The 26099-nt window shown below is 43.9% G+C and overlaps 1 protein-coding gene across 1 annotated transcript in view; it reads right to left on the bottom strand.

Moving 5' to 3' along the window:
* LHFPL6 (LHFPL tetraspan subfamily member 6) overlaps nucleotides 1-26099 on the bottom strand; it is a 145424-nt gene that overhangs the window by 9972 nt on the left and 109353 nt on the right. The window contains exon 3 of the mRNA XM_074156273.1: nucleotides 4999-5097. Coding sequence (XP_074012374.1) covers nucleotides 4999-5097 — 99 coding nt within the window. The remainder of the gene's footprint in view (nucleotides 1-4998; nucleotides 5098-26099) is intronic.

Genomic DNA, 26099 nt, shown 5'->3' with positions numbered 1-26099 from the left:
TTCACACTGTCCTTTAAAAAAGGCAGGCAAGTTTGGAAGATTTCTTCACATAGTTTAAGTTTTGAAAAATGTGGAAGTTTTTGCAAATGTCTGATGCAGTCTTCACTTTAATGCATACTTTCACCTCAATGCAGGGTCCCTCACTTTAATGAATTTCCTGCTAAAACCCTCATTTTTCAGCTGTCATTATTATGCAGTACATTTAGAAATGGAAACAAAATTATATTAGTGCCTCTAACTCAGCAAAACTGAATGTGTGCTATATGACATGCTATAAAGATGCTTGCTTTTGGGAAATTGCCTGCTAATTCCTTTTGCAGACCATGGGATTGTGTAGATCTGACTCACTTTCACACCCTTCAGTCAGCAGCTCTGTGCTACTACGTCATGTCACTGCTGTCCTGAATGGCCCCACAGGCAACTCCAGGATGTAAATAATGCAGCATAACAATAACAGCTTGCACGGTGACAAGAGATTAAGATAATTTTGATCCATCATCTGACATTTGGTAAAAGTGAAAGGCAGTCCCTTCGAGCACTGCTAGTTTGCTAACTCAGGTTTGCTCCATCTCAGGCATTAGCCTGGGCCAAATGCTAATTAGACTAAGGACTTTGACTTGGTCATTGGGCAAAAAACTGCACTAGTTTAAAACATAAGCAGCTCTTTTCTCTTGCCGCCATTCTCTTGCTCCCTGGTTCGTATCATTTGCCCTACTTCTAGGAGTTACCACCCTAACAACAGTGGCAGAAGACTGCTCCGGTTCACAGTCTGTTGTTCTGGTGGTAACCCTACTCCATCCATAATCTGAGATGGGATGCGGCAACACAGGGCGGGACCTCAAGACCTCCATACAGATCCTGCTGACTGCCAGGGAGCTGGGAACCACAAGCAGAGGAACATGGCAGAGACCTGTCATGGCCTTGAGCCCTCAACAAAATTTCCCAGAGGTCATTTGTCAAAGCCCTAATCTGTCACTGTGCTTGTTTTCATGATAGCAAAAACAGATTGCTAGAGAAGAGCAGACAGCAGGCCCCTCTACAGGCACCAGTCTCTCGTCTGTCTATTCGTGGAGGTTACTCCCCATCCTCATTAGCAAAACAGCTCATCTATTGAATGCAATTTAATCAACAAATGGGGTTGTCCTTGGCAGGGTATCTTCAGCTGAAGAATGACTCCTCTTTGTAGAGATCAAGTTGTACAAACGCTTTCATTCGATTGAAAAAAATTAGCCCAATTAAATACATAAATGTTTAAGTAAACCCCTTGGACATAGTTCACTTAATAAAAACCAAATAAATATCCACTTTTAAAGACAGCAGCAAACTGCTGGGCATTTCACAATGTCAGCTCAGGTTTTCTAGAAAAGAATACCCAAATCCACTTACACGTAAATTGAAGGCATGGTTATTTTTCCTGCGGCCTTTTTAAATATTGCTTTGGAATGTACACAGAAATGTGTGTGTTTGGCGGGGGTGGAGGGAGGGAGTCCCCTCTTCACAATATGGGCTATCTCAGCGCTATTTGGAGTGCCTATTAGTCTAATGCTTTTTCAGAGTGCCTGAAGACATGAAGAAGCACTTCTTATCTAGCACACCCACTAAGGATTAGGCTTTTTTTATGGGTTCTTAGCATTGCTATTTATTTATTCTGTGTAGCTATAAGCATGTTACAGGGGTTGGGGGTTTGTCTTGTTTTGGTAAAGAAAAATAATTTCATTTAATTGCTAGTACTGGAATATTTCTGGTTAACATTACATTTCACGGTGCACAATTCAGCTGCTTCTCAAGTAAGTTCTTGCAGTCCCTCCTCTGCTCCTGCCTCTTGCCTTTCTCATCCTCCTATAATGTAGATTGCAGCTCCTGGGTTTACAAGTACCTAAAGGATGGGTTGAAGGATGATGGAGCTGGACTCTTTTCAGTGGTTGCCAGCGATAGGACAAGGGGCAACGGGCACAAGCTGGAACATAGGAAGTTCCATTTAAATATGAGGAAGAACTTCTTTACGGTGAGGGTGACAGAGCCCTGGAACAGGCTGCCCAGGGAGGTTGTGGAGTCCCCTACTCTGGAGATTTTCAAGACCCGCCTGGATGCAGTCCTGAGTAATGTGCTCTGGGCAATCCTGCTTCAGCAGGGGAGTTGGACTAGATGATCTCTAGAGGTCCCCTCCAACTCTGACAATTCTGTGATTCCGGGTTATCTTTTCTGCCTCCAACCTCAACCATTCTTTCGCCTCACCTTTTGCAAGTCCAGAATGAATCTCACTCTCCACTGAACCTCCACCTGTGCTGGTTTTGTGCTCAAACCTGGTGTGCTTTGATGCTCCTTTCCTAACTGCAAGTACATGTCACCTGTGACTCCAGCTGCAACAGTTGCTCTGCCACGCTCGAAGAGGAGGCTGAACGCTGGCTGGCTGATCAGCATCCCTTGGGACACCCTTCTCACTGAATTAGGCTCTCAGTGCCATCCTCGCTAGCACCCACAGCAGCATGAGGTGCAGGACCAGCACTCCCACCACCACCACCATTTCTCCCACCAGCAAAGCAGCGCAGGGCTCGTGGCAGCTCAGCTTTTCTGAGGGCAGATTTTGAATGCAGTATGTTATTTATGTGGTTCTTGGGACAACTCATTTCATGGGCTCAAGAAGAGAAAGCATATCATTGCGGCTTAATCAAATTAAATATTCAAATGAAAGCAATAATTACTTAAATTTGTCTTGAGACTTATTGAGATTAAGTCTTTGAAATATCATTTTGGGCCTGTAGGCTATAATGAGTAAGCCAGTCTCTAATGATTCAGAAAAGACTAGATGGTTTGGGTTATCACCAACCAAGAGGTATTTATGACAGACGATGAGTGGTGTCGTTATTAAATGGCCCTCGGATGGTACCTCTTCTTTACAGATGACTTTGCTAACACAGCATCAACCAGGCACTGTCATTAAGTAAAAAAAAAAATCCTAGCCAGGCATTTAAATTCACTGCCAATGTATGTGGAAAAGAGATGTTTAGTGGCAGAGCTGCCTGGTGGAAATCACTACAGCAAATTTCAGCTGTCATTATAATCTGTTAATGAATGTGCTAACATACGATTGCAGCAGATCAGCGAGACCAGCACTCCCGTCAAGTCTAGGCATGCTTAACACATGCCCTGCGTGCTCCATGTCCAGAAAATACAGTAAGAGTACATGCCTTCATGGTTAATGTAATATATCTCACGGTCCTTTTATGTACCTGGAAGGAAAGCTGTCAGCTGAAATCTTTCATGTGGGTTTCTTCACTGACTTTAGTGGTAGAGTGATTCAATTTACACAAATATCTGACTCATGAGTCAAAACTGAGATGGCAAAGGTGTTCTCAGAGACTCTGCTCTGATTGTGGGCACGAGTGTGGTTAAGGTCACAGTTTGTAACTGCCTAAGTGCTGTCTTCAAGGAGCTCAGGCTGGCACGACACTCACCTTCTTGTGGGTTTGCAGAGAAATAACCTGGAAAGATAATACTTTTATGGGGACATCAACAACTGAAGCCTGGGAACCAGCGGGCTGTCAGGAGGCACAGGCAGGAATTGCAGAACAGAACTGCTCACATGCTTGGCATGAAAAAGCAGGCATCAGCCTGCACCAGCAAGGGTATCCGCAGCGCAGAATATCAGAATAACAAGGTGAAGCTTCTCGAGCACGTTACACATCCCCTGGGCAACACCATTAGCGGCTGCTGATAACACCACCAGTAGCAGCAATAGAGATGGGTGCTGATATTGGAAATAGGAATTTCTGGTCCCATGCCAGGTCAAAGGCACTCCAGAACACCACAGGAATGGTGTAAGGGAGTGTGACCTGGAACATCTCTCTCAAAGCAGTATTTTTTTACCTTTCAACCTCAATTCATTTGCATACCTTCAGAAGAAACATCTCTGAGATGGAAACAAAACTCCTTACTCCTGAAGCCTGACAGAAATATCAGTGTAAAATTAAAAGATAATGCAGCAGGTTTGGTTTTAACCCTAGGAGACCATTTTCATCCACTGTTCTTTGCACTGGGATTACTGCCAGGCTACACACAGCTATGGAAAGGGTTTCCAACACGAACTGTGAAGTTTAGTTTAGTTTGCAGGGGCTGGAAATGGGGACCTGTGTGCGCCCATGCTTGGGAATGGGATCCTGCGGAGGGTCGGGGTGCTCAGTCTTTCCTGCTCCTTCAGGAGGACTGCAGACCCCTCTCTTCCTCAAGTGACACAGGATCAAAGAGAATTATAGAGTAGGGTATTGGCAGCTGCATCGATCCTTCTAGCTAAACAAGGAGCTGGATATGCATGCAAACATCAGGTCCTGATTATCCACATTGCTTAATCCTTAGGTCCCTGCTGAGTTCTTGTTTCCTATCAGCCCAATGAGCTCTCTAGAGGTAGCTCACCCTGGGCCATGCGGGTGTGAGCCTTGTTTGGCCACATCCCTGGCTTGACCTCCTCCCTGGCTCTTCTTCCAAGCTCAGTGCAGACATCACCATTAAGACCAGTGGCTTGTTTGGGAAAAGGCTGACAAAAGGAGAAGTGTTATTTACCAGCTTCCCAAAGACGTGAGTAACCAAAACCATACTCCTTAGGCTTGGATTAGAAGGCCATAAACATGTCAGACTTCAAAGACGGCTAATTGCACTCGTGAATTACCCTCACCTGTGCTGTGATGCCTCTGCCTACCCTGTCAAGATCTTCAGGAGTGTTAGCTCCTGTATTGTAAGACTCTTAAATCTGATGTCTTAAACGTATATGTACAGATGTGCATACTTTCCTTCATTTTCTTTTATAATGTTTTTCTGGAAAGTATTTCCAGCAAATCTATCTGAAAACCCCTGCCTCACCACCATACCAGAACGATGCGATGTGAATACCCTACCACACACAACCAGGTTGCCTCTCCAAGCCTGTGCTCATGTCCTCGTTTGCTTTTATGGACAACATATAGAACAGCCTAATATGGTTGAGATGCTCTGATGATGACTCACCCAATTCAAACTGGTTGGAAAGGTTACCACAGGTTTGTCTGACTTCTTCACTGTCCCAGCCAAGAGGATAGAGGGCACAACCAGAGCCGATCAACAAACCTACAGAGAGAAAAGAAAACAGAAGTTTATACATGCAATTGCCATTAGCTTAAACATAGGCTGCAACTTGGGATTCAAAGTGTCAAATTGCCATTTGGGAATCTCAAAGAAAAAAAGTACCTCTTCTTCTCCTAAAAACAGTAGAAAATAATTTGGACTTCTACTGCTGCATTCTGCTACGCTGTTTTATGGCTGGAGGCAGCCTTGGAAGTTCAGATGGCACCAGAAGCCATCCCTGGCTTCTGGAGCTTCTACCCGAGAGCTTTTAAATTCCCTTCTGCTTCTCAGAACTGCTACATACACTGTTTAGAAAACTCAATGTGGGCTTAAATAGAAGCTGTGTTAATCACAGCATTTACAAGCTGATTGCTTCTGATTAATTAAAACAACAATCAACCACGGTCTATCAAGGTTCTAGCAGGAAAAGTAAACTGACAGTTGTGCTAATCCGTTGTCATTTTCCTTTGTTTTTCACCCTTTCAAAAGCCGTGAAAGAATGGTTTTGTGTCACCTGATCGATTCATACCACAGGTACACACTCCACAGTTTTCTCAAATAATTTCAGCTAAAACAACTGAGCTCTTGAGCCATTTACTTATTATCATGCTTGGCTTAACATTCACAACATGTTTTGCTTTCTCCAGCCCTCATGCTGCCCCAAACAGATGTGTTTTGGCTAAGTCTTTCCCTTCACAAGATCTTGCTGGGAATCACCCAATGGGCCATGATTATTTTGCAGAAGTGGCATTTTTATCATATTGCGTTCTCAGCTGTCACTGCAGCAGCTGCCAAAAAGCGGGTGTAGCTGGCAAAACTTCTTACACGGACAGCCTAGAGAGAACATTTCAATGTATGCTACAGCATTTAAATGCTACTTCCTTTGTGTCAGATCTTATTTGCAAAACTGGAAACTAATCACTACGTAGATAAAAGGCTGAGCACACCTGACACTTCCCAGGCTGTAAAGGCAAGCAAGTCCCTCAAAAGTTTGCAGTGTGGGTTAGCGGTGGTGGCTTTTACCTGTTAGGTAGACCACAGGACCGGGACAAGGTTTCAAGCTCTTCACCAAGTCCCTCAATCTCATACCTTATTTTTCCTCTCTTGTCAATAAGGAAAATGTGCTACCTGGCAAAGCACTTCTGCTGTCACTCCTAATATAGTAAGCCCTGGGTGTGGGGACAGAGGCACTGTGGAGGTCACAGCAGACTAACAGGAGTCCTGAAAACGATTCTGAGTCAGTGTCTGGAGCTAGCAGTGCATTTCTACTGGCTCCATCCTCAAGGTACCTAAGCTTCTCACATTTTTGACACAGAAATCACCTCATTATGTTCTTGATTTGGTCAAAGACACACCTGCACAAGGCACTGAAGTCCAAAAGTGGTATCCCATCTTTCTCTTAGCATCTTAGCTGTCAGCAAAGTAGGTCAGCAACTCTTTTGCTGCTCCCCCAAGCACATCTGCCCCTGTTCAAGGCCCAATATTAGCTCCTTAGATCTTCCCCCACTCAGTTCAAATTTCTTCTTGCTATTCAAGACTACTTCTTCCTTTCCTTGCTGAGCAGTCACTGCCTGCTTCTCTCTCCACATCTACATCACATAATGGAAAAGAAATCCCTGAGGCAGCCCCCTCTCAAATGATGCATTCACCCAACAGCTGTAAAAGGAGAAAAGCAATTAAGGACACATGAATGTTAGGTATTTTCAGAACTTTGCCTGACCTGGATATGGTTGCTTCCAATGTCCTCGCTAATGGCTTTCACAGTATCATCTGATTTTTTTCCCCAGGGTCGCAGAGCCAACAGCAGCTGGTAGAATCCATGTAAATGAGAGTCACTTCTAATTAAATTCTCAGAAAGGATGTTTCTCAGACAAGAGAACTTAGGCCAAAACTGGATCTACATTTATTACAGACAGCTTAAGACTCTCTGAGAAAAAGACTGATTCTCACTTGAATTGTTAAAACAAGAAGGGCACTGTGAAGCTCTGACAGCACAGCTGATGTGCTAGGAATAGGCAGGACCCAATGAACAAGGAGGAACATCACCACTGATGATGAGAATGGCTGGGGAAGGGGAGAAGAGCACCCAGATGCCAGACATAGCCTCACAAAGCGGTGGACCATGGCAGCCCTGGCCAGTCCTGTTGTGGTTCTGACCCCTTCCCACACCAGCCACGATGCCCATGGCCTGCTTGTTGCCAGCCCAGGCAGACCACAGCTCAGAAGCTGCTCTGGCCCAAAAATGAGCCACCCTGGCCGGGCTGGTTTCAATCAACTTGTGTCCTCGAACAGACTCTCTGGGAGACCTCGCAAATGCTCAAAGGGATCCATCGGGAGAGGTAGGGAGATGTCTGCGGGGGGCAGGAGGGAAGGCAGGCTTGCAGCCGCCTGTATTGGACCAGTTGAAACAGCAGCCAGCCCTTCCTCACAAACAGGTCCTGGGAAAGCCTCCTGCCCAATTCTTCCAGGAGAACACAGCAGCAGCACTGCGGGCAAGTGAAAGGACTATTAGCATAACAATGCTGCCCCTCCAAACCCAGAACAAGCTCTTACTCAGCACTTGCCAATTACTCTCCTCAGGTGGCAAGAGTGTCTAGTGCCCATTGCATTCACAGAGGGCTGTTTGTTTTCAGCTCCCTCTAGGTTTTGTTGCAGTAACAGGTTGTTGTTTGGGTTTTTTCCCACGAATATTGCTCACAGCACTTTCCACTGTCACTCACCAAACAGAATTCACTCTCTTCCAAACACCGCATACCTGTTCATTCTTTCTGCCTCTGATGCTACACTGGAGACAGTGGCCACAAGCCTTGACAACTTATTTCTTTCCTTAGCCAGACCTCTTCATCCCCATATCACACCCTCTCCCCAATTTCTGTACATCCACCTCTGCAAGTCCAAACCCAGTTTCAGACAAAATATATTCGGGGGGTCAGGTTATGTCACTTACTCTGGGTTTTTAAAATACCTCACAAAAAAGTGCCATGGCCTGGATTAAGCCTCAACTTCTGACTTTGGTTTAAATTGCAATTATTATTAATGAATAAGAATACAATTGAAAATAATCCTAGATTTCATCGTTTTTTTCACAAAACCACAAAATTCTTACATGCTTTACAGAGTAAACACCTTCAAACATAAGACTTGCTTAGGCAGAGACATAATGTCTAATTCTGGCTCTGATCAATTTGCGTAAATCTAGAGAAATTAAATAGGAGGACAGATGAAAACATCCTGGGAGAGCAGAATCAGGACCTTCCTTACGCAAAAGTCCTGGTGATAGAGTCAAACACTCATTAGCAACCCAATGTACTATAATGTTAAATTGCTCCAAAGGAGGATATTTGCCCTTAAAGACAGTCCACGTTGTCTAACAACCAGCTCACACCACCCACCACTGAGCCTCACCAAGAGCTGTGCCTCCCAGAAACAAATAAACCCAGTAAGGGCAAACCAGCGTGCTACGTCCGAAAACCTCCCTAGCCCAGTGACAGTGGGCTCTCCCGTCGGGGATGGGCTTTAGCAGAGCTGAGTTTTGTTTGTGGAGCACCAGCCACCGAGCACTGCAGCTTCTTTTCCGCTCGCAGCCTGCGCTGACTGCGACGATGAGATCAAACGGGAAACTGCTGCCTCAGCTCGGTGCCACCGCGTGGCCCCGAAGCACGAGTGGCAGCACGTTTACGCGTGAAGGACAAGGTATAAAGCCACGGGCGAGCTCACACGCTCTGTTTAGTGAACATAAAACCTGCCAGAGACCAAGGGGGTTGTCAGAAGCACAGGGCTGCTTTCCCCTCTGGCAAAAAGGCTTATATATACCAAAAGGCCTACAAATACCAATTTTGTCACAGGTACCAACTGGCCACGAGTCTTAAAGCTGTTGTTTTGACATCTCCTTTAATATCTCTGGTTTTCAGCTGGTTTTGATTCACCTTCAAACATTTCCCTCTAGTGATGCATATGTGTCTGTTGTGGATTTAGGTCTATCAGCAAAGCAGTTGTGTTCCCCGGTACTTCTTGCAGGCGGAGTGCGAGCCAGACTCAGGGACCTACCTTCAGTGTAAGAAAGATTTCCACTAAGACTTAGAGCCCTCTAGTCAGTAAGAAAACATTTCACAAGTTTTGCTTTATGCCCTGAGGTACGTATATATGCATATGTAACAGTGCTGGATCTGTCCCATTGTTTTCAGCAGGATTTTGCATGACTGTCACAGGGCTGATACTGCCATGGTCAGCGTGGGCAGTGAAGTTGGGAACTGGCACTTCAGTTCCCTTTTTTTATGCACTGAAAGTGTGGCGTGTGCCTCAAAGCCCATGCTGTTAATTGGACTTGGACCCTCAGTCCCTTCCTTCCCTTCAAGTCAATCCACCCCTGTTTATAAGGAATTAAAAGTGTGGATCAGACCCTACAAAAGCATACTATTACTGCTAATAATTCATACATACTCATTGCCAATTTGTTTAATTACAGAGAACGTAGATCCCACTGAACAGCTGCAACCTCCATTTCAAGATCTAAGTTAAATCCAAGGGCTGCAAACCCAACGGAAATCCTTAAGCTAATTTTGCAGCTCCAGTAGAGAGCAGTTACTGGTTTAGCTCAAGAGTCTGCCCTGTAGTTATTGTATTTAGCCAGCTATGCTACCCAGACACCACACCCATCTTTACAGCTGCTTAAAATGCTTAGGATGCCTATAACATTTCTTAAGAAAGTAAAAAAAAAAAAAAACAACAAGTCACCATGCTGTAATTACCATCATCTGTCATCTTCCATTATCCACTACAGTCACTAAAAGAAATAGAAAGTGGAAGGAAATAAACGGCAGCTTCACAAAAGGGGCTGTAGCTTCGAGGTGCGAGGGAGCCGATCAGTGGGACGAGGCCAGCCGGCAGCAGAGGCACTGGTGGCACTTGGCTGCTGCTTTGGATGACATGCCATGGACCAGTGGAAGTGTTGGCACTGTCAGAGACCAGCTCTTCTGGAGCAGTTTTGCATTCGGGAATAAAACGGGCTCCTTGCCCTGATCCGTAAAACTCTGCTGTTGCAAGTGCTGGGGCTGGCTCAATGCATGAGGGAGAGAGCCACGGGGCTGGCTTAATGCAGCCAGCTTTGGCAAGGCAAAGCTGGAATTAAGTGCTTGGCTTCAATATTTAACAGGGTCCCACTTAGCCACTAGGCTTTTTGCATACTCCATGCCAAGAGCTGGATACCTTCAAAAAGTGAGCTAAATCCAGCCTATGTGCTCACTTAGGAGCTGCCCAGACCTACAAGTTGCAAAACTACAAGCCAGGGGGGTCAGAGGGAGGATGCCTCAATAGTAAACTACTCAGAGTAACCCTTGTCCATCCCAGATTGCCTTCCCTGTCACTCTTGCTGCGGGTATAAAGCCTGATCATATTTTAGTAACACTTAGCACTTGAAAGATGATCTTGTCCGTCTGGAGTGGAGCTTGTGATTGAAAATAATTGCATATAGCAGGTTCTGCATATGGTGGATGCTGCTGAGCAGGAGGGCGGCAGGGAAGGGGCAGTAATTACATTTGTGGCTTGGCACAGATCTAGGTTTCATCTTTGAAGTACTAAAGACATGATTTGTGGCATGCAGCAATCAGCTTACTCCAAGAGGTAAAATATTAACTGCTATTAATATCTCCAAGAATAGCTTGGATATAGGCAAGTCTCAAACAATAAATACAGAAGGATTAACAAACCAAGAGACATTAACCAGATTTTGCCGTGGGCAAAAAGACTGCACTCAGGAAGACCAAGATCAATTGGCAAAAGTCAATGCACAAAACCAGAGGCTTGCAAATCCCTGTGCTGGGTGGTCCTCAGACTGCTGCTGTGGCTCTAATGGGAGCCTCCACCCAGAGATCTGAGGTGTTTTAAGTAACCCATGTAGACATCACACCATAGATTAATTGTCTGTAACTGTCCTGACAGATCATAGCTAGCAAGTCCTGTTTTACTCAGATGCAGCTCTTCCTCTCCCTTGTTGAGGTCACAGCGTGCCCCTGATTTCTTACATGGCTCACCCTTCTTTTGTTGTCAGCCCATTGGATCATTGCATCCTGAAAAGCCTGTTAAAGAAAGCCAAAGCATTCCCAGTGTCCTTCCTTCTCCCTTGCATAGGATAAACCTAAATACATGATTCAGATAAATCCAATGGGGAAAACCATCAGTTTGATCAATAAAGAGAGGTAGTGATGGCAGTAAATGAGCGTCCTGACCTAAACCATGACAATGAGGCACTTGGCTTTGGATTCAGCCTCAGAGTTTTGCTGCTAGAAAATGCATTTTCAAATGGGAACTAAACCAATCGTGGCTTTCCTTAATTACAGGCTTTTTAAGAGTCTTCTAGATGGGCACTGGAAATTATATTCTTTTTTTTTTAATATTCTCAGCTCCAGTCACAGTTATACCCTATGAATGCAGCGAAAAGAACTGCCTGGGCACCATAAAGGGCCTCCTTGTCCAGCAGTTAGAGAGGGTCTGCACAGCTGTAGCTGGGGGGAGCTTGGGAAACCTCTCAAGCAGGAAGGAGCCCAGTGTCATTGTGAAAATTCAATTTGTATTTCCACCTAGAAAAATAAAAGGAATGTGTCACCTTTGATATATGTACTGCAGACAGGAATAAAACCAGAACCCAATGCTGCCTTTTGTACAGTCGCTTTTTATTGAGAAAAATCTTCTTCAAAATATCTGCCTCCTTTCTTTCCCTCTGTCTTCTACTTTTTACCCTTTCATTTTCAGACCTGACCAAAAAGAATCCTACCTTTTTTTTTTTTTTTTTTGCTAGGCATTTCTAATGAATACTGCTCATCTGACAGATATTCAGGCCATCTGGAGAAGCTGACAGACAATAATTTGGAAGTCATCCCTTTCAAGACCATTTTAATGATGATTTTTCCTTTCACAATTTTTCTCTATTAGCCCATCTGAATCTTCAAGGATGAAAGAAAGTTTTCACATTCCCATCTGTCACTTGAAGGTACAGCAATCTCTACAAGCAAAACAAAACCAATTTTTAGATGCAGCACGGATTTTGACTTGCCGATTCTTGTGGTTTAAAAACTCTCCTTGCTGTAATGGTCTTAAAGCATCTACCCACTATAAAAGTGAGCCTGCAGCACGAAACTAAAATTGAGCTGGCACATAAAGATTATCCGCTGCTTTGAGATGTACCTTAGCCAACAAACAATGGAGTTAAAGAATTGTTTAAAAACCATGATGTCAAATACTTCAGCAGACACGGCTTCTGAAGTCCCTGTTCGAGAAAGTCTGCAGAGTGACAGAAGTGGGTCAGAGCAGGTTCAGACAAACTCCAGAGCCAGGGACAAGCAGCAGGACCTGCCGGATTAAAAAGGGGAGCGGGGGACTGTGCCGGCTGTAGGCAGCCTGGCTCCCATCCCTGCTGGAATCCAGCCTCGATTCAGTCAACGAGGTACAATGTCTTTATGCTGGCAGCTCCCAGCTCTTCAGCCAGAAGCTTCCCCTCTTTAAGGTCACACTCCTACTGCTTCTCTTGACATCATCGCTCTGTCCTTTGGTTTCTCTGTTGTTCTTCCATTAGAGAAATGTTATCACATTGGTCCCTTCCACTCCTGTTAGTACCTGTCCCCAAGGAAACCCAGGCATGCACCTGACCTGGGCTTTTATTAGGCTTAAACATGAGATCAACACTTCAGGCAACAGTCCTCACTCAAGTTAGTAGCCACTGAGCATGGGGCATGTGACTGGTCCCTTTTTGAGGCTGAACTGAAAGTGCATCATTTGAGAGAGGGTACAATTGCCTACAGTGTGATTGAAGACAGTAAGGGATTCCCTTGTTTGAGTGTCCCTGGGGTCCCAGGGGACACACAGATGAAATCACATATATGTTGCACCAAGTTTCCTCCCACTCCTCCTCACAAGGGTCATGGCATGGGAAAGAGCAAGTCAGTTCAGAGCTTCACTCAAGGTCAAGGTGTTTCTGCTACAGACTTTGCTATAGCGGGATGTTAGAGGGACTCTAGACACAAACAAAATGAAATATGAGAACAACAACAAAAACCAGAGAGAATAAAATGCTACAACCTTCAGCTTTGCAGATCCTGCCTCCTGTAACACTGCTTCATCTTGAGTGTGATGGAAATAGTACTCATGGGTTTTCAGGCAAGGGCAAAACCCCACCACACTTTCCCGTCTGGTTCTGATCGCCAGGTTTTAATTCAATGCATTTGGCTTTGCTTAGCTCTCCTCCTTCTGCTTGTCGAACCCTGTCCTTCAAATGAGACTTTTTCTGTTATTTTGGGTTACTCCGCACCATGAGCACTCACTGCCTGGCAGCTGCTCAGCTCCAAACCTCATCGAACAACCACAGCAAAGAGCTGCCACCTGCCCGCTGCCGCTTCCCAGAGCTCTCTGAAAGCTGGGTCAGTGGCAGAGGAAGCCTAAAAAAGGCATTACAAATTCCAGCCAGCATCCAGCAGGGCAAAGTGCTGTGTCACGGAAGAACCACCAGCTCTTGCTTTCTCCTTGACTTCAGACCCGGGACAGTGGAGGGTGCAGATGGGAGTTTTCCAGCAGATGAATCATCACTTTGCTTTGATTTTCATTTGATCAAAGGCAATGTGCTCATTACTACAGAGGTGCTTCAGGCACAGAGGGGGAAATGTCCCCACACAGAGATGCTCCATTGCTACCCAAAAGCTAACGGCTTTGTCTGCTCTATTTGGCCGTGGGCGTTTTTAAAGCAATACTGAAGGCTTCAGAAGATGGGGATAGGGGCTGGGAGAAACCCAAAAGAAACGGTGAAGTAGGAAGAGTGGAGAAATCAAACACAGAGTTGCTATTAAATGGAAGTGAATCAGTAAAAACCATTTGGTAAAAGGACAAATGACAGGGCCGTGGCAGCTGCTGCCACGGAAAGATCCACCACCATTTTCAAAGTCCTGCAACCTGGTGCAGGTGGTTCCAGGAGTCTGCAATTCCCACCAGTTCCAGCCACCAAAAATCACACTTCTTGTAACTAGATTTTATATAGCAGCAGTAACCAGGCTTGGCACTACATATTAAGAAATCCAAAAGTTTAATCCTATTTCATGTATGCAGTAGAAGTAATATGATCTTTGAGAACTAGTTGAATTACAGTGTGTAGCTGGATATTTCATTGAAAACTCCTTTATTACCATTTATTATACAGCACCATTCACATGCAGGGGGGATTTAGAGAAATCCAGGGAAGCAGGTACCTGCCCATGCATCTTATATCTTATTTGTTACGGTTAACTGGGGCTAAGGCTAACCACAGAACCAAGGTGGAGGGTAGCTGGAGGACATACCAATTGATTAAAGAATGAATATTCACTGAAGCAGGGACTCCAGGCTGATTCCCTTACCACCAGATAACACAGTCCCTCTTACATTTTCATCCTCTCAGCCAATGACAACACAAGTATTTGGTACCAAATAGAATGCATGCCCTTCAGATAGAGGCTCCACAGATTCCAGGGGATGAGAGACCAAGATTCAAATCAGGAAAAAAAAAAAAAAAGAAGGCTTTGCCCTTGCCTGTTTCTCCCAACCATGAGTGTTGGGTGTGGACAACTGCATCTGAGAGACTGAGCATCACCAGATTTTCTCCTTTGGGCTTCCTGCAATAAGTACTGGTTATGTGCCCATGGATGAGGTAAGTGGGGGAGTATCAAGAATGTGAATCTTCCAGTGTTTATACACAAGGCACAACACTTAGCAGTCTGGATAAGCCCAGACCTGGCTGCTTTTGTTTGTCTAAGGACGTACTTGGAGGCATGAAAGTTATCGTAGTCATGATTCAGGATTGGTCCTGCTTTAAGCAGAAGGTTGGACTATATTTTCACTGAATTTCACTGAATTTTTAGAGTTGGAAGGGACCATAAAGATCATCTAATCCAACTCCCCTGCCGAAGCAGGATTGCCCAGAGCATGTCAGAGCATGTTACTCAGGACTGCATCCAGGCGGGTCTTGAAAATCTCCAAAGAAGGGGACTCCACAACCTCCCTGGGCAGCCTGTTCCAGGGCTCTGTCACCCTCACCGTAAAGAAGTTTCTTCTCATATTTGAGTGGAACCTCCTATATTCCAGCTTGTGCTCGTTGCCCCTCGTCCTCTCACTGGCAACCACTGAAAAGAGTCTGGCTCCCTCCTCCTTCAACCCACCCTTCAGATACTTATAAGCATTGATAAGGTCTCCCCTCAGCCTTCTCTTCTCCAGTGCTGCTCAGTATATTGCTTGGCCTCTAGCTGCCTCTCCAGAGGAGTCCAAGTTTCGCCTAAGTCCTCTGTCCCACCTTCCAGCCCACACAGAGGTCTTGCAGACCCTAGGGTATCTCTAACAGTGCAAAGCATCTAGAGTTAGGCTAATGAGTTTCCCCTTAGATATCTATTGATCTTAATGTGAGCTTGGAAACCAGCCTCAAGGGAAAATATCTGTATTGTAAACACCTTTAAAAAGTGTATGAATCTGTAATTGAATCCAGCCTAAAGTTACCTACACTTTATTTTATCTCAGATCTTATATCCTTCTGCCCCCCTTCTGCCCTTAGGATGCAAAGGTCTCAATTTCTTTCATGAATGCTGCCTTTCTTTACAGGAAATTACCTGAATGGTAGGGAAGAAGAGAAGATTAAAGGAAAATTTGTCTTGCTCCATAGTGCAAACTTGTATGATCTGCCTTAAGCAAGTTGCTGCTTCAAAATGGCCTTGATCTGCCTCAATTGCTACCACAGAGCTAGACCACTCAGGACTAGCTTTGGTAAATGTCTACATCATTCCTCCCAGAGTTTGTAGCACAACAAAATGATTGACACCTCTTGTTCTGAAAAAGAGATGACATGGTCCAGTTGATGACAGAGTGAATTTGCAGAGTGGAACTGAAATGCTTGAAGAACTCCAGAAAACATGCTGGAGTTTGACTGTCAGCTCATTTTTGTTTGGCAAGCCATGATCACTGCTTGTACATTATAAGCTTTATGGGAGGAAAAAATCTGAAAAAGCCTGAGCGTTATCACATGCCATCAGACTTCTCTATGTGACAACCCATCTGTGTGCTCACCCCATCCTTTTGTGGCTCAGAATCAAATGTTTGACAGTTCAAAGAGTCTAGAGCAGCATATGGCATATGACATAGTGTATTTAAATAGAAATCACTCCATTAGAAACACAAGGGTGCCTACTGTAATTAATAAAAGGTAGTTTAATAACTAACTGCCCAAAATACATAGCTCTCCATGTAGTCATAGAGATAAGGCATATCCTTTTCATTAATATGAATTTCAATAGCAACTGGAGATGGGACAAAACTGGCCAGAGCTTTTGCAGAAGCTCCATGCTCGAAGGATTTCCCAGTATGTGAACTGATCTCATGAAGGACCATGAAGAGGGAATGAAGGAAATACATTCCGTGTCAGTGAGTATGCCTAAGCAGAAAAATGGGTAAATAGACAGGCATTGCCATATATTTTCAGTACAAACTGAAAAACTAAGGGCAGACTAAGGTTTTTATAAGCACTAAGGAAAAGTCTGCAGCAGCCTGACTCCTGAGCATCACTCCAGTGATTTCGCCTCTATATTGTCCCAGCCTTTGGAAATATTCAGACATGGATTAAATACCAAAGAATTGCTTTTCCACATCTATTAGTTCACTGATCTGTGAAAAACAATACTGTGTAGATGCTGGATAAAGCAACAAAGATGTTCAGCCAATTTCTTCACTTCAGTGGCATATTCCCAAAGTGAGAGGGGAACTGGAACTGATGCAAAGCATACATCCAGTGAGGGAATACTGCATACCAGGATTTTGTCTGGTTTTTTTAGTTTGTTTTATTTCAGTTGAGCTGTCCAACGATCACTGGAAGGTCAACCACTGCACATCTTAGTAAAACTTCAGCCATACTCAAGACCTCAAAGTAGCACTTTAAGTACATGGTCTGCAGATCCTCTGACAAACCAAGGAGCACTTCCAAGCAAGTTCATACACACTATTAGGAAATCTATACCTGGAAAAAGGATTTAATGGATCCACATTTCAACTTTGAGAGTCTTCAAGACTCCTCAAATCAAGCGAGTTTGGAACCCACAGAATCACAGAATGAATCACAGAATGATATGGGGTTGGAAGGGACCTTTGGAGATCATCTAGTCCAACCCTCCTGCCAGAGCAGGTCCACCTAGAGCAGCTTACACAGGAACTTGTCCAGGCGGGTTTTGAACGTCTCCAGAGAAGGAGACTCCACCACTTCTCTGGGCAGCCTGTTCCAGTGCTCTGCCACCCTCAAAGTAAAGAAGTTCCTCCTCATGTTTAGGTGGAACTTCTTATGTTCAAGTGTGTGCTTGTTACCTCTTGTCCTGTCACTGAGTACCACTGAAAAAAGACTGGCCCCTTCCTGTTGACCCCCTCCCTTTAAGTATTTATAGGTGTTGATTAGATCCCCCCTTAGTCTTCTCTTCTCCAGACTAAAAAGACCCAAGTCCCTCAGCCTCTCCTCGTAAGAGAGATGCTCCAGGCCCCTAATCACCTTTGTGGTCCTCTGCTGTACCCTCTCCAGCAGTTGCCTGTCCTTCTGGAACTGGGGAGCCCAGAAACTGGGAACCCACTTCTCTATATAGAAAATACAGTAAGATAAACTGCTATAATGTTGTAGAAGTCACTGGCAGTCACCAAACACAGCTGAGAATCACTTTTTCCTTTATACTATTCTTACTGGTGCTTCACAGGTTTCACAGCCTCTAACTCTGCAAAAATGTACACACCAGCTTAGTTGATACACAGGTCTCAGCCACCAAACACATCTCTCTCCGTACAGTGTAGAGCTCTCTGATGGTTAAGTCGTAGACTGCCAAGTGTTGTGAAATCCATGGGTACTGGTGAAGGAAAGGTTGGTTTAATGTATTGTTTGCTGCTGTAGCTGCAGCACTTTTCAGCAGCTTTTTCAACACCCTCTGCATCCACAAGGCTACTTGCAGAGCATGCAGCCGAACACATGAGTTAATCCACGCATGAACAAAGGTACACTCCGTGCAGTTTGCCTTTGTGCTGAATTACAGAGTAAGATCAAAAGAAATGGAGTCAAACCTAAGCAATAATAGACTCCATGCGAAACTGATAATTCGTATGGCTTCCTCAATTAAACTAAAAACAACTATTACCCCATTTTCAGCTACTTTGTTTTCAATAAGAGAGATGATAAGGTTTAGCACAGCTCCAACGAGAACTATGTGACACTCAAAATACTGTTTCCATACTGTCAGATTGTCTGGTTTTTGTTTTGCGAGATTCTTATATGCTATAAAGTTTGCTTCATGTGACATACCCAAGAAAAGGATATTTTTTATTTTTAAAAACAAATGGAAAATATGGAATTTTCTGTGCTTTCTATCCGAAGGCATTCAAACTCAGTAACTGACCCAATTTGTGGAGGAAAAAATACTCTATCAAGACATTTTCCCTCAAATAGGTCCCATTTTTCAGTTTGCCACAAAATGTGATAAATCATAATTTTGGATAGAAGCTGCAGTTTGTTACAAATATATTGCACATCTGCAGCTCAGAAAAATTTGGCGCTGCTGCTTATCCTCTCCAGAGAGAATCCATATGGACAACCTTACCAACATCTCAAACATACTTAACTCTTTCTAGTAAAGAAGACCAGTGTGTGAGAGGGAAGAACTGAGTAGAAGGGTATGCTTCTCCCATGATGAGCTCTTTAGCCCGCCTTTGACTCATTTTGAAATTCTCTTCTCCCTGCCACCCTGTGAGTTATCCCAAGGCAACAGAATAACACCTCAGCACTCTCCAGCTCTTTATGTCAAGAGTCTTTTGCTTCCCATCTTCCTCCTGTATCATTTAGAAATTCTTTTATACAGAGAGCATACTTAAAACACAAAAAAAAGTCTTGGAAACTTGGGTTGGGAGGGACATCAAGAAGTCACCCAATCCATCCTTCAGCCTCAAAGCCAGAATAAACTCTACTTGTACCTTCCAAGAGAAATATTTGTTTAATCTGTTTCCAAAAAGCCTCTCACAATGGATATCCCATCACCTTCTAAAACTATGTGCTCTGGTGGCTCTGTGTGTGCAACAGAAGCTTTTCATGTTGTCTAACCTATATCTTTCTTGTGATAATTTAAGTTCACTCCTTAAACCATAGACTTCGCTAAACCTCTACTGGGGGTCTGAGAGAGCACTTTATTTTCTTCCCGCTTTGCAGCACCTTTAATCCAATGGATTAAACAGTCCTAATTTAGTCAGTTTTTCCTGCTAGAATTGGCCATTCCATACAGCCTTCTCTATCCAGAGGATTGCTGCGGCTGCTGGCTTTGACAATCTGCTGGATTTTTTCCTTCAAAAAACGAAAAGCAATGCCAGAATACTATCAGAGCAGCTAAATAATGAATCAAACTTGTTGCTTTCAACTAAGAGAAACCAAAAGGAGAGTTAAATCAAGTTAAATGAGGACCTTGAAGGTGATGGAAAAACTAGCTAGCAAAACCCTAAAATGAACTGTGTGACTCTTGGAGCTCATTACTGTTGTCTCTTCCTAAAAACTTTTCAGAAATTATACTTGCTCGGCAAGTACATCTTTGCTATAAAGGCTGTCCTTGATAAAAGCCTATCAGCGCCTTGATGCCATCCCCAGCACTTAATATTTCTGCTCCAATTTACAAGATCATTGGCTTAATGGATTAATACTTGGTGACTGGAGCATGCAATTGTTAGATACAAGACTGCATTCTTATTTGGACCTGAGAGCGGTGAGTGCTAAGGAGCAATAGTAGCATTGGCTGGACTCCGACAAGGACTGAGAGAAAATGTAAGAAAAAAATTGGAAACAAGCCGAAAATGAACAAGCTATGAGATGAACGTTAGATGGCTGCAGAAGCAACTAACGATGGCACCTAGAATATTTACGAAATCCTCGAGGAGGAAAAGGAGAACTCCCTTATTTTCAAATCTCCTTGTATACTAACCAGTATTTGCATTCTTCGTTCAGAACCAGCTGACTCCTGTGAGACATCAAGCTCCTCACCAACCACTTGTGCCACTGATCCTTGCTTGAATCCCCTCAACTTATACTTCAGACATGAAATGAGTGACCTGTGTTTGCTGTGATGCAAATAGAACCATCAAGCCAAAATTGTTTGATGGAGTTATTCATTCAGCAAGATATCCCAGGGCTGGAGCTGGGGTTTCTGGTGTGCGGGCTCATCCAAGCTACTCACAGAGGCTGCGGTCCCTCCACTGCTCTTGGTCCCTGGAGTTGGCTCCTGCTTTCTATAGTTTTCACACAACTCTGTCCATACAAAATGCTGGTTTACTCATGTATTACAAACATGCTCACTTTACAGCTTGGACAGGGGCTGGTGCAACCATGGCACCATAAGGGGTATGGGATATATTTTTAGACTGTAGAAAATATTACATTTAACATTAAAAAACACACGCAACCTTGCCCAGTCTTGTGACCTTACCCATTCAAGTACATCTAATGGGGGAAAAGCTGGCCCCTGCGAAATCAATCAGTTTTGCCACTGCTTTCAGTGAAGCCAGAGCTTTAGCCACAGTCTTTAGCTCACTATTTCTACAGGTAATTTCCACTGCTGGAAATTATTCAAAAAACAAGTATATTGTACCATGAAAGAAACTCTGTCCTTCCTTAGCTTTCGATTTAAAACTAGAATAATACGCAGTAACCGCTTTAAGGGAAGGGATATTCCCTCCCTCCGGGATCTGACAAGACTTTTTCTTTTCTAACTTAGGTACTCCAGGGGCACCTACACTGTAGCACAAAATATATCCAGAAGCATCAGAAGAGTCCTACAACTAAGTCAGAAACACGGAGATCCCTTTTGTCCTGGCTTTTCTGAAATGTAAATGTTCATTTTAAAATGATAGCATCGCAGCTTCCAGGACCAGCTGTTCATCGTTTTTTTTCTTTTTATTTTACTGCTACTGAATCCTTGTTCTGAATTATCAGAACAATAATTAGATTTGGGAAAGGGGGGACAGGCATTCGTATTCCCCTGAGAAGAAGAGATAAAAGTTTCATTTCTGAAAGCTGATGTGCCAACGGTGGATAGTAGGGAACTGGGATTCCTTCTTAACTGCATGGGAGAGTTCAGTAAAGTTTATTAATAAAACAATTTAGATAAACTCTATTTATGCATTATTTGTACAAGTATCTTGGCAACTGCTTATTTAGCATCTTGAACACATCAGGAATTTTAAAGAGGAGGACTGAAATCTTGCCTCAAACTGTAAAAGGTTTGACAGAAGTGGGTCTGGGAAGCAGTGAGGGATTTTTCATTTTCTGCTTCTCCTTTTTTTTTCTTCCTCCAACTAAAAACAATTTTCTAATATCCTTGGCATAACTACTATAATGAAGCATAATTTATTTGATCCTTACAGAGCCCCCTTAGGATTACTTCTTGCAGATAGCCAATTATAAACTCTTACATACTTTATAGCCCTCATTATGTGTGACAGAGGCACACTAATAAATAATGCAAAACCCCTTTTATACCCAGTCTACCTTGTGAGAATACCAGGGTCTGGTATGGAGGGAAAAAGCACATTGTAATGCATTCTTACTTCCAAATGGACTGAAAAACTTTCTAGCCTCAGCTTGCTTCCTTGGGACACTTTCTTTTTTTTTTCCCAGACTGGACTCCTGTGGCTTGATTCATTACTAGATAAAAATCAAGTTCAAATAGAAGTGGACCATGACACACAAACTGTCACTGCCCTGTCACTTCCTCGTGACATCCTGTCAGCTGCAGACAAGAAAGGAGGTCTGGAAGCAGAACAGCCAGGTTGAATACAAATGAATTGATATTCAACTGCAGGATTTTCACGGTAATGAAGCAGAAAGGGCCAAGGCCCAAAGAGCACATTTCACCCTGTCTGCTCTGTCTTCCTCCTGCAACTTCCAGACGCCGCCAGCGCTCAGGTCAAGGCTCTGGAGGAAAGCAAAGCAGCTCTGACTGTCCCTCAGCTGGTAGGATTCAAAGAGCAGAGTGAGAAACTCAGGAAAGACATGGGGTTGAATATACCCATATAATGTCCTGGAGGATTGCTTTATTTTTGTCTTTAATCAACACGATGCTGCTTTTTGAAGCAAAAAATCTGCAACTATAATGACTCAGAAATGTTACCAAGATCACTACAGAGACCTGGGGAGTCATGAAGGCTACAGCCAACTTCTGTCTCCACCAGGGAATTCTGTGCAAGCATTACATTATTCATATTGTCCCTTGAAGCCTTCTTTTCCCGACAAGAAGAGCAGATGACAGTTCCAAAATACACAGGGATTTCTTGCCTCTGTGTGGTGCTTGGAGACCTTGAGATATAGAGGGCAGGTGTTCACACAAGGTTTGAACTAGTGCAATCCAGAACAACAGTAAAACACACAATTCGGTGAATCACTTAATCTTATTAGCAGATTTAGGCTGGACTTTTAAACTCATTCAACTTTCTTTCCTTCTATCCTCCTATTTAAGAGGACAGGGGAACACTTAAAAACAATCAAACCAACAAGCAAATAAATAAGCCCAACTTTTCCAAGGGCAGAACCCAGCACAGCCCTTGCTCCAGGAGGAGTGGGCACAGCTACTTTCACAGCCTGCGATATGGGCTGCCGGAGCCAGAACATACAAGTCTTGGCACCAAAACCAAGCATTAGTCAATAAATGACACATCTCTCCAGCTAGTGTCTAGATGGCCACAGCTAATTACACAGTCTGAGATTCCAGCAGACATCTGGGTCTACACCATCTTCCAATATCCCCATGTGGCTTAACACAGATGTGGAATGAGCACATAGAAAGGAGGCAGAATAAAGAGTGGCTGTATAACACAAATACCTTAGATATGGTTAAGTTAAAGCCCTGCCTCTGAGTCCTGCTAGATTATGCAATTAAATCAGCAGCCCTTCATAGCTGGCTGTGGGGATGGCAACGAACAAAAGAAACAGAGACATTTGCCTTTGTGTGCAGCTACAAAGAAATTATCTGCCATTTTAACTACAGGGTTTGACTAATGTACACTGAAGCACTCACCTTCAATTAGCCGTTTAACCTAGCAGATCAAGCTGTGATCTGAAGAGGCTGAGGTATGGATAAGTGTTCCTCTTGCAGAAAGCATAAGGACTGGCCAGAGGATGCGATAAACAGGTATAATCCAATGCACTGACAAATCCTGCGCTTCCAGGAATTAACAAAATCCACAGTATATTTTCATTTTGTACACTCCTCCACTTATGATAATCTCAGCAGCTTCCTACCTCAGTAGGGAACGACACGTCCCTGGGAAACAATGCAAAAATGTCAGTTAAAGATATGATACTCTACCTCACAGTGTATGAATCCATCTTTTGTTTGCTTTTAAATAAGTGAAATAAACATAAATTAAATATGAGGTGCTTTTTGCAGTTTGCAAGCAGCAACAACAACAAAACTTGACAGTGTAAATGTCTGCTATTTTGGGTTAAAACATCCCTGGAAATCAGCTTTTACATAAAAACTAATCAAGGCATTTTTTTGGTGTCTACAATCTGGGTTTGAATTTGTCCCCTGAAAAACGTGTTAGCAGTATCAGGGTAACTTCCACAAGATCAGAAACAAGAACCAGAATAAGGCCATCTTCCCACCTGGCTGTGACAGAGGATGGTTTGAAAGGCTTCCTTCTCCCTCTCTGCACCCTTCTGCTCATAGCTCTCCCATCACTTCTTCCTCAACTGCCCCTGCAGGTTATTGCCACAAGCATTTATGTGACTGCTTGGGAACTGATAAAGTAGAAAATAAGCATTTTTTTCTTCCTGAGGACAAGGTGCCACACAGAGACAGGAATGAGAGGTTGGCAAGTGATAAATACTTAAACCAGCTTAATCTATCAAAAAATAAAAAAAAAAATGTGCCACTGTACCCTGCATCAGATCACTCTGTTCCAGGTCTCTGAATCTAACAGATCCAGCGGAGCTGCACAAGGAGGAGACAGAAAAGGACAATTTGCATCCAGTCCCCACCACACGAGGGGTGGTTCATTCCCTGAGGTAGTCTGTTGTGCTTTGCTCCCTGAAGCACATTTCTTTCATCTGTGCTGAACACCACAGTGTGTCCAGTCCAATTTCAAAGGTCTCCAAGCAATAAAAGTTTATGGCTTTCCTGGGGCAACTGTTCCACAGCCAAATGGATTGCTCTGGTTTGACTTCAAGGGAACAGTTAAGAGGAGGCTTATATTTGTGTCTCACTGGGAAAACACATCTGCACTTAAGAGCTCTCCTAGAACAATTTTATATATATACATGGCAACAACATCGCTTCCAAATGCTACATGACAATCTTCTGTCCCATCACATTAACCTTTCATTCCCACTGAGGCAACAAAGACTCACCTTGTCCCCATCCTCCACCAAACACCACACGGTGAGGAGTAGCAGCACAAAACAACACTGAGAGCATCCCCAGCCTCCTCTGAGCACAACAGTTTGCTACTGCCTTCGGAAAATGCTCAGTGCCACTCCCATGGCCACATGGAGAGATGAGCAATGGAGCTTCTCTTTCCCTCAGGTTGATTTCCAGGAGCTCCAGCTCACCACATGCAGTGCATGACCAGCTGCCCTAACAGGCAGAGGTGGCAATATGAGGGGCATCCAATGGGACCGCTCCTCCCCAAAGCAGCCTGCTCTTATGCTGGTTAACGGGCCACAAAATATGACTTTGGGGTGTTTCATGTCACAACTGAGCAGATCTAAAGTTGTGCCATCACTTAAACACACAGTAGGACGCTCTATACATTCCCAGCTATGTCTTTTCGCCCCTTTCTTGCTCCTTCCCTCGTGCAATTTCAGGCTAACATGAACCAGTCCAGGGAGCTACACTGGCAAAAAAACCAAAACTAAAAACAAAAACAAAAACAAAACACTGCTTTTATAGCGTTATTATTCTGCTGGCATTAACTCTCCAAGCTGGTGTACTGATGGGTAACATAGGTGCTGTGCCAAGGGCAGAGGGCCACCTCCTCCCAGGCAGCCTGTAAATCATCTTGGGCACATTATCAAACCCTAGCCCAGGTCAGATCATTTTGAGACCCAAAGCGACCCAAACAGGTCAGGAGTCCAGTCTAGATACATCAAGGGAACAAGGGGCATCCAAACAGTGGTCTGGCACCTGACCAAGTCCTGGAGACATAGGCAGAGCTGAGGGGACCTGCAGTGCTGCCCATGGTAAAGATTGGCTGTGGAGCAATGCAGTAAGTTGGGCTGAGGAAAAAGCCTTTGGAGAGGACTGCACAGAAACGAGACCAAGAGGGAACCAAGCACTGCAAATGTGACATTGAGGGATATTCAGAGATATACGAAATAGGAGCAGGATGAAAGCTGAAAGCTGAAGGAGCACAAACTTTCAAGAAGATGGGAATAGCTTCTATATTAAAGGCAGTTAAAAGACCAAGGAGGAAAAGATTGTGATAGGAGCCATAAACTTAGATTACTTGCATCAATAAGAGAGAATAAACTGTTGTGTAATACGAAGGGGCCCTGCAGTCAAAAGGCAATTGGTGTTGGAAAGAGGTTTCTTAAGAGATAATCCCTTCTCAGTTCTCTGATATACAGCCTTGCTACTGTATTCCTCGCATTCGTTTGTTACAATGATCTGCCTAACTGCCTAATAAGCGTCATTCCGTCTGTCATCGGAAAAGGAGTTCATGACTGCAATAAAAAGCTTGGATGCAATTCAGCAGTCCAAAACGCCACGGCTCTAATTTATTCATTCATTTAGTTTGCAGTGGTGCAATGACACTGGCCACAATAGTATTACATGAGGCTGGTTTAAGTATCCAGGAGAGCTCAGGGAGCGGAAAATTCAATTCCCATTGCCATGGTGAGCGATCTATACCACCAAAGAGAGCTTAACTCCCAGGGCAAGAAGGGTGGTCTCCCTGCAATATTCCTTTTGAGCGCCGGCACTGTACTCACAAAGAGCATTATCAAAAGTCAG

The sequence above is a fragment of the Numenius arquata genome, chromosome 1, assembly GCF_964106895.1.
Source record: "Numenius arquata chromosome 1, bNumArq3.hap1.1, whole genome shotgun sequence".
Taxonomy (NCBI): domain Eukaryota; kingdom Metazoa; phylum Chordata; class Aves; order Charadriiformes; family Scolopacidae; genus Numenius; species Numenius arquata.
This window is presented reverse-complemented; position numbering and strand designations above follow the sequence as displayed.